The sequence below is a fragment of the Aspergillus pseudodeflectus genome (genome assembly GCF_044049435.1).
Source record: "Aspergillus pseudodeflectus strain CBS 756.74 chromosome Unknown BJX68scaffold_2, whole genome shotgun sequence".
NCBI lineage: Eukaryota > Fungi > Ascomycota > Eurotiomycetes > Eurotiales > Aspergillaceae > Aspergillus > Aspergillus pseudodeflectus.
In genome coordinates, this window is record NW_027263778.1 from 1,248,710 (window position 1) to 1,265,298 (window position 16,589).

At 52.0% G+C, this 16,589-nt stretch overlaps 5 protein-coding genes across 5 annotated transcripts; 3 read left to right on the forward strand and 2 right to left on the reverse strand.

The window, feature by feature from the left end:
• Positions 1–2,450: 2,450 nt before the first annotated feature.
• On the reverse strand, positions 2,451–5,591 carry BJX68DRAFT_252123 (cytochrome P450; the record flags this gene model as incomplete). The annotated part of the gene is made up of 7 exons (XM_071042496.1): positions 2,451–3,282; positions 3,332–3,878; positions 3,933–4,018; positions 4,474–4,696; positions 4,751–5,116; positions 5,164–5,311; positions 5,364–5,591. The coding sequence occupies 7 exons, from the start codon at positions 5,589–5,591 to the stop codon at positions 2,451–2,453; spliced, it is 2,430 nt and encodes an 809-aa protein (XP_070905191.1).
• Positions 5,592–5,873: 282 nt separating this feature from the next.
• Positions 5,874–6,864, forward strand: BJX68DRAFT_225459 (uncharacterized protein). Its single transcript, XM_071038385.1, has 2 exons — positions 5,874–5,965; positions 6,032–6,864. Exons 1-2 carry the CDS (start codon positions 5,946–5,948, stop codon positions 6,798–6,800), a joined length of 789 nt encoding a protein of 262 aa, XP_070905192.1. The 5' UTR covers positions 5,874–5,945; the 3' UTR covers positions 6,801–6,864.
• Positions 6,865–9,190, forward strand: BJX68DRAFT_225460 (ABC1 kinase family protein). The gene is made up of 2 exons (XM_071038386.1): positions 6,865–7,840; positions 7,886–9,190. The coding sequence occupies exons 1-2, from the start codon at positions 7,059–7,061 to the stop codon at positions 9,096–9,098; spliced, it is 1,995 nt and encodes a 664-aa protein (XP_070905193.1). The 5' UTR covers positions 6,865–7,058; the 3' UTR covers positions 9,099–9,190.
• A 208-nt stretch (positions 9,191–9,398) lies between these two features.
• On the reverse strand, positions 9,399–14,135 carry BJX68DRAFT_252125 (uncharacterized protein; the record flags this gene model as incomplete). Its single annotated transcript, XM_071042497.1, has 7 exons — positions 9,399–10,454; positions 10,519–10,788; positions 10,999–11,138; positions 11,288–11,413; positions 12,131–12,935; positions 13,017–13,881; positions 13,942–14,135. 7 exons carry the CDS (start codon positions 14,133–14,135, stop codon positions 9,399–9,401), a joined length of 3,456 nt encoding a protein of 1,151 aa, XP_070905194.1.
• An 899-nt stretch (positions 14,136–15,034) lies between these two features.
• Positions 15,035–16,589, forward strand: BJX68DRAFT_225465 (t-SNARE syntaxin). Its single transcript, XM_071038387.1, has 4 exons — positions 15,035–15,573; positions 15,627–15,808; positions 15,859–16,419; positions 16,474–16,589. The coding sequence occupies exons 1-4, from the start codon at positions 15,318–15,320 to the stop codon at positions 16,507–16,509; spliced, it is 1,035 nt and encodes a 344-aa protein (XP_070905195.1). The 5' UTR covers positions 15,035–15,317; the 3' UTR covers positions 16,510–16,589.

A 16,589-nucleotide genomic window follows, 5' to 3' on the forward strand; every position in this document is an offset into this window, starting at 1 on the left:
TGCCTTTTAGACAGTGGACCTCTTACGTGTCTCGCACTGTTCTGCTCGCTGTCCAAGACCCAATTGGTGCTACACAAAAGGACGCCAGGGTGTAACAGGCAACGGACCAGCCAAGCCTCCACCATCACCACTGGCACATTTTGCAATCGAAGCAAAAGACCGAAGTGTTCCCGTTCCATCGCATCGCCAAGAGGAAGGGAGGCGTGCACGGCGCCTGGCTGTGCAGATCTACCGTGACCATGCTCCCGTAGCTTGAAGTTTCGTCGGTCTGAACTAAGTTAGGTTTTGCAGCTGCCTACGTAGAACCAAGCGTCACGGTATCTACCGATCGTTGGAGCAGAGTGGTGGCGTGACGTATATCGTGAGGCTTAGAAACTGAACATCTACAAGGGTCGCGAAAGGATATCCCTCACCAGCTCGTGGGTTGGAGAATGGAGAAACCCTGGAAGTGCCACTAACTATGTATAGATAGCCTATGCAGCCGAATTGCATCAGCCCGCCGTCGTCCTCGGGAAATGAGTAATGCTGAGACTGAACTATGTCTCAGCAGCGTGATCAACACAACTATGTCTCAGCATTGTGATCAACAACCCTACCGGCGCCCAAAAAGTGAACCATGGGCGATGGACCAAACTGTAAAGTCATCATTGATACACGGTGTGCCGTGTTCTGCGACTCGGACTTGGCCCGGTCGATCCTGTATCGAAGTCTCAAAGGCAGGAAGTGAGGCCAAGCAAACCGAGACCCTTCAGGTCCCGGATCTTTCCTGGCACTGGCAGATGACGGGCAACTCCAACCCCGGAGTTAAAGTAGGTTAGATAGGCATCACGGTCGACCAACTCTTGGAGGGTCTTGGACTGCTCTGAGCGAGGCAATGCTGCACCGCCAAGAGGATGGACGTACAGTCAGCCTGACAAGAAGCATATTCCTAAAAGAAGCAAGTCTCAAGAATGACCCGGCGCAAGTCCAGGTCAATACCCGGCCAATACCCAGCCGCCAAGCAATTGCGATGGACGAGCGAGACGAGCAAGGCGGGTCTTGGCATCCCTTTCGCAGTCTTGAATTTTGGGCTGACGATAAGAAGGGAAAGAAGAAAATAACACGGAGTAATATTCATCGTGGACAGTTCGGAGTAGTGCCATTAATGCATGTATTCGCAGGTAGCTGTACATTGTGTACTCCCTCTTGGCGCCTCGCGCGCCTCTATCCCCGTGGTCTAGCCTGCTCTGTTTACCGTCCGATCCAATGGGTAGCACGCCCACGGAGTATCTCTTTAATGAGTGGAAGTCGACAGTCGCAGCGCTCTGCCCACACAAAAGTCAATTATTGCAACATCCGACACCCCTTCAACCTGATGTTCTCGCCAAGAAACCCCTGCCATGCATTCCTCCCAGGTGCCCCGGTATTCGCGGATGAGGTTATTTGTTGTTTTCGTTTCGCAATTGTACATATTTCCCAGGTAAACCGGGATATCCTCTTCATCCTCCTCCTCTTGGCACGGCCCAGCGCACGAAGAATGCACGGAGTTACTCATGCAATGAGTATCCTGATGCCTATATGTTTCTTAAAAAGCAGCGAGCACTGCCACAATACGTAGTCCTCGCCAACCATCGTCAATCGGCTCCATGGTGGAGAAATCCGGAGTAGAGAGATGGATAGACCCTGAAATGACGAATCTATGGAGAACCCCAGGAGGCAGAAGCATAAACAGCTCTGGAAATAGAAGCGCCCTGAAGGAGTGGGCGTGGCAGAGTCAACTATACCGAGGATGACTTGGCCGGGGGATCGACGGCATTAGTGGCAGCCGTGCAGGTTTAGCATTCCATACAGTCTTTTTTTCCAAATCATCGCCTTGGCGTGCAGAAAAGGGAAATGAGCGAACTCCATCTGATTTTTTGTCCGTGACCGTTTAGGGTGGCATTGATATCGGCTGGGATTTACATAACGGTGTGTGCTAATGGATGCGTGGTGCCGTGATAGGGTCTCACGGGTGTTGTGCGCTCTTCCCACGATTGTGAGGCGATGCTACTGCGACTACCGGGGATGGTAACGTGGGGTGCAGATCCAGTCAGGGGTGGATGAAGCAGGGGTGGAATGTACGAGATTCGAGCGAGGATTGGGTCAATCTACGAGGTAATTGGAGCGAGGTCCTTGATACTGAAATCTCTTAGGTAGCAAGCCATACTATGATAATATACTATAATGCTTCGTAGTGCATCTGGGGAGACTGATGCCTGACTGACCAAGTGCTCTGCTCCGAAGGTGTTGCTGTAGGTAAAGATGCGATTCGCAGTAAACAGATAAATCTCGGCAACTATAGCAGTATGTAGACAGTATAGACCCTCTTCGAGCTTGACGTCGAAGTAGCAAAGATGTATATGTAGACACAGAACATACAGAAAGGCGAGATGGTTGCCCCAAGATACCTCAGGTCATACATCGTCTGAGCATCACTTCGCTTTATACATTCGCACATTCACACCCATCCCTGGTGTCCCGACGATTTCAGCTTTATGATACTGCTTCTCCCAATCACCCACATACTCAATCCGCTCATACCGCTGCACAATCCGCACAATCGTGTATCCCATCTCGGCAAGCGCAAAGTTCTGTCCGATGCAGATGCGCGGGCCCCCGTTGAACGGAATGTAGTGCCATGGCCGCGGAGACCAATGCTCCCAGCGCTCTGGGGAGAAGATGCCGGGGTCCGCAAATGTCTCCGAGACAGGAGGATAAAGATCTGCTCGGCGCTGCATGGCATATGTCGAGTACGAGACCCCATCTCCCTTGAGGACTGTAATGGGAAGGTCACCGTTGGGTCCGCCCCCAGTAGGTAGCGTGGTATCGCGAAGCGCGAACCGAATGTTATATGGAACCGCCGGGTACAATCTGAGGGTTTCGTTTATGGTATGGCGGAGGTAAGGCATGTTCTTCAAATCTTCGTATGTTGGCGCCCTCGTTGAGCCGACCTTTTCAATAACCTCAGCCCTGAGACGTGCGTAGATCTCGGGATAATGAGAAAGCTCGAAGAAGGCCCAAGACAGCGTCGCAGCGGTGGTGTCCCGACCTGCCAGAAGGACTGAAACGACCTGGTCACGGATGGTCTTTGGGTCACGAGTGTAGTTGGCCAGAGCATGGAGAAAGGTGAATGATTTCTCAGGGCGCTTCTCAAGGTCATCCGTCGATAGGTTCAAGGTCTCATGAACAAAAGGCCACACAAAGTCATTGATCACCTTGAGGCCTCGGTAGTACTCACCGCGAGGATAAAAGCGCTGGGCAGGGCTGTACTCATCAGTGAATTCCATGTACATAGTTTTTCAGCTAGACCTACCCAATCATGGTCAGCATTGTCTGGATGCGCTGGACATCCGAGAAAGCCACTGCGAAGTCTGCTTGTGGGTTCTCCAAGCTGCAGATGCCTTTTCCAAGAAGGAACTCGGTGATAGCGTCAAGAGTCATCCGATAGAAAAGATCCATGACATTCGTCGGTTCACCAGAGGGACTGTACAAGCCCAGCATTATTTGAACTTTGCGCTCAAATATCTCGAGGTCACTGATCCGATCCTTGATGAACATGGGACGGATCAAATTGCGGCTACCTTGCCACTCTTTGCCATCTGTCGTAAAGATGCTATCCCCGAGGAATGGGATCCAGAGGTCGTGAAAGAGCTCGCCTTTGCCGTAGTCTGCAAACTTTCCTGTCAAGACGGCCTTGAGGTGCTCAGGCTCGCGAGTCTGGAAGACTCTAAACCCGCCAAAGAGGTTGCTCTCAACGCAATTTGGAGATACCGGAGTGCCATACTCGAAGCATTTGTTAAAGAATTCGTAAAGGCGGTGCTCATTCTGCGCCTTGATGATGGAGAAGAAGAAGCGGGTGGCTTTTCAGTCAATTCCTTAGCTCTGTACCTGCAAGAACAAGCATGTCCAGATACCTGTAATGATATCGGTAGGGATCGAGGGTGCGTGGACCCCGCCTTTCTGATATACTCGATGGTTATAGAGCCAAAGTCGAACTGGCCTGGCAAGTACTAGGAGAAGAAAGAGGCCAGCCGGTACGAGCACCGGGCTCAAAAGAACAAGGGACCAGAACTGAATGTTCATGTTTTCGATCGCTTGCGTGGTTTGTTGATTCTTTTCGAGCCGGTCTTTCCGTTGTTTAATATGTCTTGTGATTTAGCGTGGCAGCGGGTGGAAACGAAACGGAGTCGCTTTGTCTGAGTCAAGGTGTATGGGAGACTCTTCAGCGTCTAGTTGGTTGGCTAAGCAGTTCTGGCAAACTCGAGGATTGTGCGGAGAACCCTGCAGGTTGATCCAGGCTCCTCGGCTAGAACTTGCACTAAAAGCACTTTGACACGGCGCCTGTGATCCCACAAAGCGGTCATATCTATTGCGTTCATGGGCGATCAGAAGATAATGTTGTAGCCAACAGAGCATGGTACAAGCATCCCAGGCCTCTGCTTTTCGATGGCAAACTTCGCCCTCCAGCCAGTGCAGTGTCCCGGGAGTAGGACAGCCGGGTCCAGTTTGAGGAGATCCTTGATACTGCTTTCCATTTGAGCCGTGTCGCTAGTGGCCAGATGAAAACCTCCGATTACCGCGTGGAGTGGGACAGATCTGCCAGCAAGCTCGAGGGCATGTTGCGTACAGTTGACGACTCCTGCATGGCTGCAGCCAGTCAACATGACGATTCCTTTGTCTGCAACGGTTAGCAAATTGCATGTGAATGTGTATCAACAAACGCCAAGCACACCTTTCACATTGCACATGATAAACCGTTCATCAATAATAGACTCGTCAGAAGTCCATTCGCTGTCGCTCTTGTCAAACCGCATCCCATGCTTCAATCCGGTTTCATAAGGCGTCCGCCGAGGAATCTCGCCGGATATAAGAAAGAAATCGTCCAAGACAGTATGGGCCTTGTCGTGCTTTTGGACTACTGCACCAGCTGCTTCGAGTTCTTCGAATGACGGATCAGCCTGAAAGGAGATGATGTTCTCGCCAATTGCAAACCCTCGAAAGTCGGGGCGGTTTGGATGCACGTCAGCAATCACGTCCTCAGAGAGACCATCGGCTTTTCTGGCTTCGCTAATCATTCGAACCGCCCGGAGAAGACCGCCTATAGCTCTTTAGTGGACTGCTGATATTGACGCAAATGAGACCAACCTGAGTGATCGCGATGCCAGTGGGATAGTTGGATCAGTTCCACCGAAGAGAGGTCCGGTCGCATCCGTCGAACATTTCTCTCCCACGCGTCTTCTTCCGGTCCAGCATCGAAAAGGATCGCGTGTTTCTTGTCACCCTTGGTAGCGGTCTGCAATTATTAGCGGGGGTAAATTTCAGAGGATTGGATGGTTCATGCGTGCCAACAGTATTGACAAGCCATGGGCTGAGCAGCAGATATCCTCCATCTGAAGCTCTCTGTGCGCGTCTCCTCGGTTGTCCAGATGATGGGGCGAATTCATAGCCAGGTGGCCCATTAGCCCAGAGACCTGGACGGTGTCGGGAGCAATCGTCGACATGGGGTCCAGCTCATTGTCAATAATGACTTGTGCCTCTAGCGAGTCGACTTCGGCAAGATTCAGCTGTGGCATCTTGGAATGGAGGTTCGACTGGGTTTATTCGGCGCGCGTGTGTGTTTGTGTGAGGGATGGAGAGAAGAATAACAATTGACCGAGGGAAGCTGGGGAAGATCAAGCGATTACATACAGTGGGGACGACCGGGATACGCCCTGTACAAAGCATCATAATGAGATCCAATCAGCCACACTGGCGGATACTCGCTGGAAACAACGCACCCACGATATCGGAGCAGTTGGTTTTGAGCTGCTTTTGCATTTCCATAGGCTTGTGTTGTTGCTCGAATGGCAATGTCGAGATATATATATATATATATATATATATAACCACCAAGTGTAGTAGTCAAAACCTACTATCAATCCGACAAAATGGTAAAAATGGCGAAGATATATAAAAGGACAGCTAAGTGAATAAAGGCACAATACCTGTATCTGGGCTCTGTTAGGCTCCTTACAAGTCAAATCTCGTCGTCTTCCCTTCATGGACCAAAATTGAGTCCAAGTCTGCCGGGGATCTCGAATGTCGATCCTCCACAAAGCAGATCGTCAACCTCATTCGGATTCGTCCACGGGTTCTTTTTTTCTCACCTCAACATCTCGCCTGTACCTCTTCCGAGGCTCTCTATACCTGCTTTATTGAAGATGCGTCTTATTGCTATACTGTCATTCCTGCTGTTCGCCCTCCCTCCCGTATTAGCCAAGTTTAGCCCTCTTTGCATCAAAGTCGTCACGTCACTGGCCGCGCGACCAAACGATCTCTTCGAAAAGTTCCAGCGCGAGATCTGCGATCGAGGATGTCAACCAACAGTACCTCACTGGGACCTCTGGACCCGCAATAACACCTTCGTCCCCGCCGTCCGCAGCGTGATGCAGCAACTCAACGCCCCGAAGCAGGAGGAAGCAATGCTGAAACTCGGCGACGAGGTAGCTGACATAATCAAGCGACGCTGCGGGCCGAAATTGCAGGGACGTAATATCTGTGCCGATTCTGAGGTCTTGGCTGCTTTTGGAAACTGCTTCAAGAAGAACTTTGTCAAAGGCGCTCTGGCAAATCTTCCTGTTCTTCTGCCTATGGCATCGGAAGCAGTATGCCGCAAGCAGCTGGAATACCTCAAGTCAGACGAGCTTTGGGAAGAAATCATCCCAAACAATATGAGAGACTACGCCAAGGTGTGCAAGCAACTATCGTACGAGCCGGTGATGGAACAGATGTACACCTTTTGACTGTCTAAAACCCGATGTATATAGAGTCAAAATATTATCACAAGAATGCAGATCTAGGCTGACCTGTTTAACTCCGACTGCCAACGGGCATAAGGCGCATCTCCGAATCGGGCTCGGCGGCAATTTCCCGATCTTCCCTTCGCATATCGTATATTTGTCGTCATCTTTTGTCTTCATGAAATTCTCTTCTTTTCGTTGGTCATCCTATGTGACAGCGCCATGATACAACATTTGCGACTACCTTAATCATTTCCTTCGATGGCTTCTGCCACGCTCTCTCGGGCGCTCCGCCCAAATTCGTCATCCCTCACGAGCTTCCTCTCCCCACGTCTCCGCTCATCTCCTCCACCATACGTCCGGTCGCACCGTCGATTTGTACATTCTAGCGAATTTCAACCATTTGTCCCTCCTTCTCCGAGTTCCTTAGGAAGGCCCACGGCCGCGAAGACCTACACTCGCACCCGCAAGTGGCTACGTCGGCTTTTCTATCTGTCCTTGACGACTGGCGTCATATACGTCTTGGACAACCAATTCTACGCTTCATCCTTGACTAGAACCGCTCGGACATTTTCTCTTGGGCTACTTGTTGCTTTGGACTACAAAGTCAACTTCCGTCCTAATCCTCCCCTCGCCGACTCCATTGCAGATGTCCATGCTCGAAATGCGGAGCGACTGTCAGATCTCTTACGGCACAATGGCGGTCTCTACTTGAAGATTGGCCAAGCGATTGCCATGCAGTCGGCCATACTTCCACCAGAATTTCAAAAGATGTTTGCTCGCATGTTTGACGATGCACCTCAGAATGATTGGAAGGATGTGGAGAAGGTGATTCGAGAGGATTTCGGCAAGTCTGCGGAGGAGGTCTTCGGCGTCTCTTTCAGCGGTGACCCGACAAAAGGAGTTATGGAGCGCACAGCCCGAGCGAGTGCTAGTGTAGCTCAGGTGCATTGGGCTCGCTTGGCTGATGGGAGAGAGGTGGCCATCAAGGTCCAGAAACGGGAGATTGCACGACAGATCAAGTGGGATCTATGGGCATTCAAGTAGGTCTCTCGGATCACTCAGATTATGATACTAACATCTCATAGGGTCGTGACATGGATCTACAGTCGTGTTTTCGATATTCCCTTCTACAGTCTTGTCCCCTACGTTAGCGAGCGCCTCTTCCTCGAGACCGACTTTGAGAACGAAGCCGACAATTCCGAACATATGGCCAGATTCGTCGCGGGAGAACCCCGCCTCCGAGATCGCGTTTACATCCCCAAGGTCTATCGAGAACTTAGCTCCAAGCGCATCATGACGGCTGAGTGGGTGGAGGGCGTGCGACTCTGGGACAAGGACTCTATCACTCGCCCGTGGCGCGGAGGCTGGCGGCAAGGCAGCCCTGGCTGCGGTGGAACGCCGCTGGACAACTTCCAGAGCAAGAACTCTTCCGCAGCGCTGACGCAGCGAGGGATAAACAGCAAAATCAAGCCTGAGCGAGACTACTGGCGCGGCAGGAACGGTCGTGGTGGCCTAGGCCTATCACTCAAGGAGGTTATGACAACTATGGTGGATTTATTCTCTGCGCAAATGTTTCTCTGGGGCTTGGTACACTGCGATCCGCACCCAGGTAATATATTCATCCGTCGAAAGCCTAATGGTCATTCGGAGCTTGTCCTCATTGACCACGGCCTCTACATCCACATGGAGCCCGAATTCCGACACCAATACGCAAGCTTCTGGAAAGCCCTCCTAACCTTTGACAACGACACCATCAGCGACATTGTCCACAAATGGGGAGTCAACAACGCGGACATTTTTGCCTCCGCAACCCTCATGAAGCCCTACCGGGGCGGAAACCTCTCCACTCAACAGCACCTCGAAAAACTCAGCAAATCCGAGCGCGCCCAGCGCCACTACGAGATGCAGCAGGCCAGCCGCAAAGCAATCCGCGAAATCCTGGGCGACGAAACGAAGTGGCCTCGCCAGCTCATCTTCATTGGCCGCAACCTGCGTATCGTCCAGGGGAACAACCAGTTCCTAGGCTCGCCTGTCAACCGTGTTAAGATCACGGGACTGTGGGCGTCGCGTGCGCTTGCAGAGTCTCCGGACCTTCCTCTTGCTGAAAAAATTAGGAACTATGGTCGCCATTTGCTTTTCCGTGTTGTTCTCTTCTCGAGTGATATCTTCTTCTACTTCACCAAAGTGCGACAGTTCCTACACCTCGGTGGTGGAATGGAGGACGATCTCGAGGCGCAGATGCAGTCCGTGGCCAAGGATATGGGAGTAGAGTTGAACCATAGTATTTTCGAGGGTTGATATCGCATCTATTTGAACCGCTGCAATATAGACTATATGTACAATACTGTTTAGATACAAAACAAGAGACACTCCCAGTGATATAGCAATACTTCGTTCTTGTATGACCGGGTTCCAGGAATATACTCGCTCAGGGCAGTGATAAACATGACACAAAAGAGAAATCGCTCGCTTGCTGACTATATCCAAAATTATGAACAAATATACCCCAGAAGACACTCGAGAAGGGGTATCATATCAAACGAATACTAGTAGCACAATTGATCTTTCATATATAACAAGTTTTGACCCAGTCCGGGCTCATTGATGCTCCCATTCCGAAAATCCAAGAGGACGCCATTCTTGCCCTGGATATGCGGTGCTGGACATCATAATTTCTTCGCTGGAGTCGTCGTCCGCTCGCACAGGGAGTTCGACCGCAGCCTCAAAGGAATTGATCGCGCGGGCCGGAGGCCGGTGTGGATGTTCGGGAGAGGCATGGTTTGGCAGTTGCAATTGGGGCGCATTGACTGTATTAGTGGGCGGATCAGGAAGAGGCGGACCTCGTTTCTCATCTTCCGGTTGTTGGGAAGGACCGTGCTCTTGTACGTCTTCTTGGTAGGTAGGTAATCGGGTATCATTGAGGACACCAACTGTTTCCTGGCGCCAGGAAGCCGATGGGTCTATCGTGGCCTCGTCCTCACCCGGAATCGTGATTTTCCAGGGCAATTCCTGGTCGCCGACGCGACTTGTGCGAGGGTTCGACGATCGGAAGGCACCCAATCGAAAGGCCGGGTCTGTCGGATCGTGCTTGGGTAGATTCCGTTCCTCGGGTCGTGGCGCGAACGCCTTGGGACTACGGGAGCGGAGGTGGAGGTCTTGGGCATAAGTGCGGTCCTCTGAGCGGCCACGAGATGGTGGCGTGTGGGGGACCGGCGAAGGGATGGGGGAACTGAGCCGCGGGGAAGAAACATGCTGTTGGCGTCGTGGAGTTTGAGGTGAATGATATGGTGGGGAATGATGAGGCGAAAGCCGTCCGGGGTCAAGAGGTGACGGGTCACTCAACCTCATGCGGTCTGAGCTTGTTGCACCACGAAGGTGTTGATGATGGGGCTGAGTGACGGAGAAGGATTCCGGCGACTCATGTGCAAAGTATCCTTCTGGCGGTGGGCGGCGGCTATTATTCAGTGCGTCGCGACCGTCTGGAAGAGATACGGGTCTTTCGTAATTGTCAAAGGACGAAATGGAAGAGCTTGCTATTCTGGAATCCGGCCGAGGAGAGAGCGGTGCGAGGGGTGGTATTGAACTACTGTTGTCTGATGAGCGCTCAATTTGCTCCGGCGGGCCAGACTTCTTGTGGGTGCGGCTGAAAAGGCCCTGAAACGCAGTTAGAACTGAACTCAATTCATTGTGCAAAAACGAAACAGCAAAAAAATCTTACGGTGAGTCTGAAGGGCTTCTTTGGAGACTGCCCAGCCGTAAAATCGGGTTGATTGGAACCCATCGAGATCCGGCGAAATCGACCGACGTTCTTCAGCTTCTCCATGGGCGAGGAAGAGATTCTGTGGGATGCGGGGTCCCGCGACGAGGAGATCTGTTCTGGCCGGCGGGACCAGTCATGCTGTGGAGAAAGAGGCGACAGGAGTTTTGGGGTCGCAATGGAAGATGGACGAGGGTTGCGACTGGCCGGAGGAGGTTGGATTTGAATAGCCTCGTGCAGTGCCAAAGGGCTTTCAGAGTGGTTTCTCCCACGAAGCCGAATTCTTCCGCCAAGGTGACGCGGCTGGGAGTCGCCCAAGTCGGACGGGAGTGAAACCTGAGAGGAACTATGATTCTGGGCTGACGAAAGAGATTAGCCACCAGGGCAAAATAGGCTACAATGTCAGAGGGCTCGAGGGAGCGGCCGGAGGCTTGGACGCACGCAGCAAAACGACTCACCAAGCTTCTGAACGAGGGGCGGTGGCGGGTCTAGAAGGTGATCGGCTTCCTGCACGCCCAGCGATGAAACCGACGGCAACTGGCGCAGGGCAAGGTGCTGCTGGCCCTGAACATGAAGGGCAACTTGGCCAAGAGTGTCGTCAGGGGTTGGAGTCTGAAGCTGGGGGCTTGGCTCTTTTTCACTGAATGAAACCGCATTCTTGTTGCTGTCTGTCTCATTGCTTTGTGCACCCTCTCGAGGACGGGCATCGCGTGGCTGAGCACTGAAATACTCCACATTCTGGCTGCCAGCCTCTTCAATCTGACTGGATGAACGAGAATAATAGTCCTGATGCGGCTCCCTTTGTCCCTCAACAGGACAGGGATTGCTGGCGCCGACTGCGCGCTGCTGACCAGCGCTTTGTCTCACAAATTGCCCACTTGTCGGATGTGTACAAGGTCGAACAAAGAACTCGTCCCCACCCCTTGTTGTCAAAGACTTGCCCTCTTGATTTGCCGCCCATGGTCTACTCAAGAGGGAATCATGCAGAAGATCCTGTGAGGTTTCTATATCTAGACTGGATTCAGCGTCTGGCTGAAGGTCTGATAGCCGTACAGGCCTGTGATATCCACGACTCGATTGGAACCCCTACATCATCATCACCAGCATATTAGAGGCGACAGGACCCAAAAGAACGAAGAGAAGAAATGGCAGGAACGCGGCAGAAGAGGCTGGCGAAAACGGAATGATCGGATACACAACATTCGCAAACATCAAATCGTGTCACATTCTGAGAGGCAGCTCGAGATATCCTCAATTACATGCCCTGGTATCAATTAAATGAACATGAAGCAGAATGAGAGGGTGGCGACAGGCAGAAGATAAACATGTACAACCAGGGCTTCCATATTAATCGACAGGATAATTTGAGAAAAGAATGTGTGCGAGAGCGCAAATAAAAGCAAGATGACGGGAGGGAAAAAAAAAGAAAAGAAAAGAAAAGAAGAGGATGCAACACCCTATGGACGATAACGAGAACGAAATCAAGGCTCTACCTTTTCGGTCCCCCCGCTGCCCTTCAATTTACTTCGGCCCTTGGAAAATAGACCTTTGGCAGCCTTGCCGGCTTGGCCACCCAAAACTCCAGCAGTGTGCAGAAAATCTTTCCCTACCTGGTGTTGCTTTATGGAGCCGAGAGGCGCCGAGGGCCGCCTGATATGACCTGACGAGGAGTGCGAACCATCTTGTAGTGACGACGCAAGATTTCCCAACGACGATAATTTAGGGAACTTTGTGCGCGGCACACTGTTCTTGAATTCTTCAGATAGCGGTTTGGAGTTGCGATCAACGACATCGGAATGCTCGGGATGAGCATGGAGTGTGACCTGTAGCCAATTGCTTAAGCCGGTATCGATAACTGCGAACTGGTCTCGAGTCCGGTCGAAAGCTTTCACGCGCTCTTCTGGTGATTGGAAACCGAGGATGTCCTTGAACCCGAGCAAGCCTGATTCGATAGACGCGGCCGCGGAGAGTATTTGTGTTGGTGGCTCCAGTGAATGCTGATCAGGGCTATATGACTGCCCTTCCTCGGCGCGGGCGAACGTTTCGGGGGGTTGGGGTTGAGCAGGCTCGTGGACATAGCTGTTCGAAGGAATGCTAACACTGTCTGCCACCCAGGGTGGTACGACAGTAAGCTTCGGCTTCTCAGGCACCGATTCATCTCTGCCTCCTACATGCTCCACTGGCTGTGGCGGCTGCTCTGGCGGCTGGGGAGCGGGTGCTAAAACTGGATCTGGATGGATACTTTCTTCAGACAAAGGGTACTGTCCAGGAATCGGTGGCGGCCGAGCAAGCGGCTCTTGTGGAATAGGCGTAGGATCTTCGTCTTCCGAAGACTCTTCCCAGGAAAAGCGTCTTTGAAGTTTAGGCTTCTTTTCTTTCTGTGAAGGAATCGGAGCGAGAGGCTCGGCGAAGGTAGGCTCTGCTGGTTGCTGAGAGAGATTGAGTCCCAAAGTAGAAACGTCTGAGATAGAAGGACCAGAAATCTGTGGCTCATTCCAATAGCCTTCATTAGGAACAAGGTTGTCCTGTCTGGTCTGCGGAGGGGTATGGTCTAGCTGGTCAGAAGGGGTGTTTTCGCGGCTCAAAGAACGGATAATCTCCTTTCTCAACCGGTCATTCTCCGTATCTTCCGGGGAGTTCTCAGAGCTCATTGACGGGATGATTACGGGAACATTGTCAGTTGTTACGGTTGGGCCAGGCGCAACGTTTGTCTGGACATTGAGAGGAGCTGGCAGATCTTGACCAGACGATTCTTGCGACGGTGTTATAGAAGCAGGGACGAGATGCTGCGACGGAGCATCCCGAGGAGATTCTGAAGGTGTCCCGGCAGATATCTGGGCTAATTCTGATGACGCAGTAGGATTTGGCTCCATAATTATAGGCCTCCGAGAAGGACTATTACTAGGACTGGGAAGACTCAGGTCGCGCCGGTGTCCAGGTTTAAAGACACCGTTACTATCGGTGGGTGCGTCTGAGTGCTGATTGATACTCTCATTGGGTTCTTCTTCAATCGTTGGTGTCTTATCATCCACAGTTCCACGGCGGTTGATGATGGGGCTGATTGCAGTCGTGCTATCACTGTTTGAGCGAGCTACGCTGTCGGCAATGGTACTAGGCGTCTCTGGGACATCAAAGGCCTGATTGACCGCCGATCTGAAGCCGAGGGATGGGACATGTTGAAGTTGCGGCATTTCCATTGCTGGGCTCTGCGGATGTGACTCGGACGCAGTAAAGAAGTCGGGACTGAATGCGGAAAAGCGCTTTACATCAGGCAATGAGATAGTCGGAGGCTCATTTGTAATTGCGGAAGCGGCGGTTGTTTCACTGGGATATTTGGCTTGCTCCCCAGAAGCAAGGCTCACGGGGGCAATTGCACTTCCCGACATTTCAGTCGGTGCATTACTGGTAGGCGGCGAACCTAATGTGCGCTCCTCCGAAGACGATTGAGCTGGGCCAGCCTGTTGAGCCTTTTGTTCCTCTCGCATCCGTCTATATATGTCGGCTGGACGAACGATCGGGGTTGAGGGGTCGTTAGAAGCAGTATGGCTTTCTGTCGGCATTGTCTGGACTCGCTCCATTGAGCGCGAGCGATCCTGGCTGGGCAGCGGAGGATGTGAAGTGCCTTTCGATAATGTGCTTGAGAGATCTGGAGTGCTTTGGTTCGCACCGGTTGACTTTTCCTGCGAAGCAGAAGGCTCGTCGTCGTATTCATACTCTCCGTACTCATCTTCGCCCCAATCGTCGCCGTCGTATGTGTACTTCTTCGCCTCGACCCAACGCCGCGTCTTTGCTCGGTTCACATTCGTTCGAAAGGATACAGGAGTATTTCCTCCCGCATTAGGTGACAGTGGGCTGTTGGGGTCGGATGTACTAGAAATAGAATAGAATAGTTAGGGGTATGCAGCATGGGCTAGGCGCTGCGACTCACGGATGCTGAAATGGACCAGGCATGGCTATGGCTGGGTGCTGTCTTTAACAGCACATCAATATTTGCAAGCAAGTCGGTGTAGACTTGCGACCGGGCCCAACGACGAGTCCAGCGTCTTGTAGATTGTCCGGTGTTCCACAAGCGGGAGAACGGAGATTGAGGAGGCAGCAGTTTTCGGCTGCGATGACGTGCGGAATAAGGACTGAGGGCCGATCCGACAGAGAAATCAGGATGCACCTGAACGAGCGATGGGACAGTGATGGACTGCGAATGTGATCCCGACAAGGTAAAAATTGGCAAGCAGAAAAAATATATCAGTCGGTGACCTGAGATCCTGTTGACGTAGTCGTAAAGCGCTAAGTATTCGGATTCCCCTGAGACCGCCGAGGCGTAAGGCGATGATTCCCACTACTACTCCTGCCTGAACGCCTGGGGCAGCTATTGCACCATGGCTGTGCCTGTGGCTGTGCTTCACATGGAGAAGTCCCGTGACCGCGGCCCTCCGATCGGAAAGGACGCCCGCGGCGAATGGGTTGGGGACAGCTAGGCCGTCTCATCGCCAATGTCCGTAGCCTCATACAGAGCTTTGCGATGGGTCTAATGTTTGCTTTGTAAGGTCCGCTCGCCTACGGAGTATACATTCTTTTTCTCTCGTTATTGTAACTCTCAAGTTGCCGATACCCCGACCAAGACACGTCTTCTTCTCCTTATCGATTAGGTCGCCTTTTTCCCCCGATCCTTCCATCGCATCTCGCCTACGTTGCCGATTGCATACCGTCTTCTTGAATTTCCGAACATCTTCCTCCTACTCAGTGCTCTTACGATCTGCGAGATGGCCGGGCCTTCGATCCAGGATCGCACCGGCGAGTTCCACGCTATTCTTGGTCAAGCCCAGAAACGTGTAGCATCTTCGAAAGTTGGAAGTCAGCGGCAGGCACTACTATCGGACTCGCAGAGGCGACAGGCCAATGGTTCCGCGGATGGGAATACGGATGGTGGCAAGAGAAGGTCGGAGTTTGCTCGACGCGCGGCAGAGATTGGGCGAGGGATTACTGCGACAACAGCGAAGCTTCGGAGACTAGCAGAACGTAAGTCTGAGGTGGACACGAAACCGTCATGGGAATGACACTGACATTGCTAGTGGCTAAACGGAAGACCCTGTTCGATGACCGGCCAGTCGAGATTTCCGAATTGACATACGTTATCAAGCAAGATCTTGCATCACTAAACCAGCAAATCGCGTCGCTACAAGCGCTCACGCTTTCACAACATCCAAAGTCCAACCGGACAAAGGCTGATCAGGAGGGCGAACATAACGATAATGTACGTGAAATGGAGTCAAGTTAGAGCGGCTTAGGGCTAACGGTTGTTAGGTTGTCGTCTTGTTACAAGGGAAGCTGGCGGACGTCGGTGCCAATTTCAAGGAGGTTCTCGAAGTGCGCACAAAAAACATCCAGGCGTCGCGCTCACGGACAGAGAACTTTGTGTCTTCTGTCTCCTCAAAATCACAAGCCGCTCTCGACCCTCAGCGTTCCGACTCACCATTGTATCCATCGGGACGAAGAACCCCACAGCCTGGGGGCTCAGCAGACCTGTTGACTTTGGAGCCCTCGAATCCGTCTCCTCTGGGACGCCCTGCGGTTCACTCGGATCAGCAATTATTGCTAATGGAAGAGGCCGATTCGAGTAACTCGTATATACAGGCGCGTGGGGAAGCGATTGATGCGATCGAGAGGACGATCAATGAGCTGGGAGGCATTTTCGGCCAGCTGGCGCAGATGGTTAGCGAGCAGTCGGAGATGATTCAGCGGATAGATGCCAATACGGAAGACGTCGTGGATAATGTCCAAGGAGCGCAACGTGAATTAATGAAGTACTGGACACGGGTATCAGGAAATCGATGGTTGATTGCTAAGATGTTTGGAGTATTAATGGTTCGTGTCCCTTTGCAGCTATTAACTTTTCTTTTCCCGGCTGACCATATCTAGATTTTCTTCCTTCTCTGGGTGTTGATATCAGGATAGACACACCTCCTGTTTACTAATGTATTAATATCGGACAGCGCGTTGTAAATGACGAACGCACATGACGCTTACACCGAGAT

Bases quoted from the DNA above. Each gene is read 5' to 3' on its own strand.
- BJX68DRAFT_225465 (XM_071038387.1), top strand. From the start codon at position 15,318: ATGGCCGGGCCTTCGATCCAGGATCGCACCGGCGAGTTCCACGCTATT. The intron at 15,809-15,858 runs GTACGTGAAATG...AACGGTTGTTAG, and splicing joins AGGGCGAACATAACGATAAT to GTTGTCGTCTTGTTACAAGG. The intron at 16,420-16,473 runs GTTCGTGTCCCT...GACCATATCTAG, and splicing joins AGATGTTTGGAGTATTAATG to ATTTTCTTCCTTCTCTGGGT.
- BJX68DRAFT_225460 (XM_071038386.1), top strand. From the start codon at position 7,059: ATGGCTTCTGCCACGCTCTCTCGGGCGCTCCGCCCAAATTCGTCATCC. The intron at 7,841-7,885 runs GTAGGTCTCTCG...AACATCTCATAG, and splicing joins TGGGATCTATGGGCATTCAA to GGTCGTGACATGGATCTACA.
- BJX68DRAFT_225459 (XM_071038385.1), top strand. From the start codon at position 5,946: ATGGTAAAAATGGCGAAGAT. The intron at 5,966-6,031 runs ATATAAAAGGAC...TAGGCTCCTTAC, and splicing joins ATGGTAAAAATGGCGAAGAT to AAGTCAAATCTCGTCGTCTT.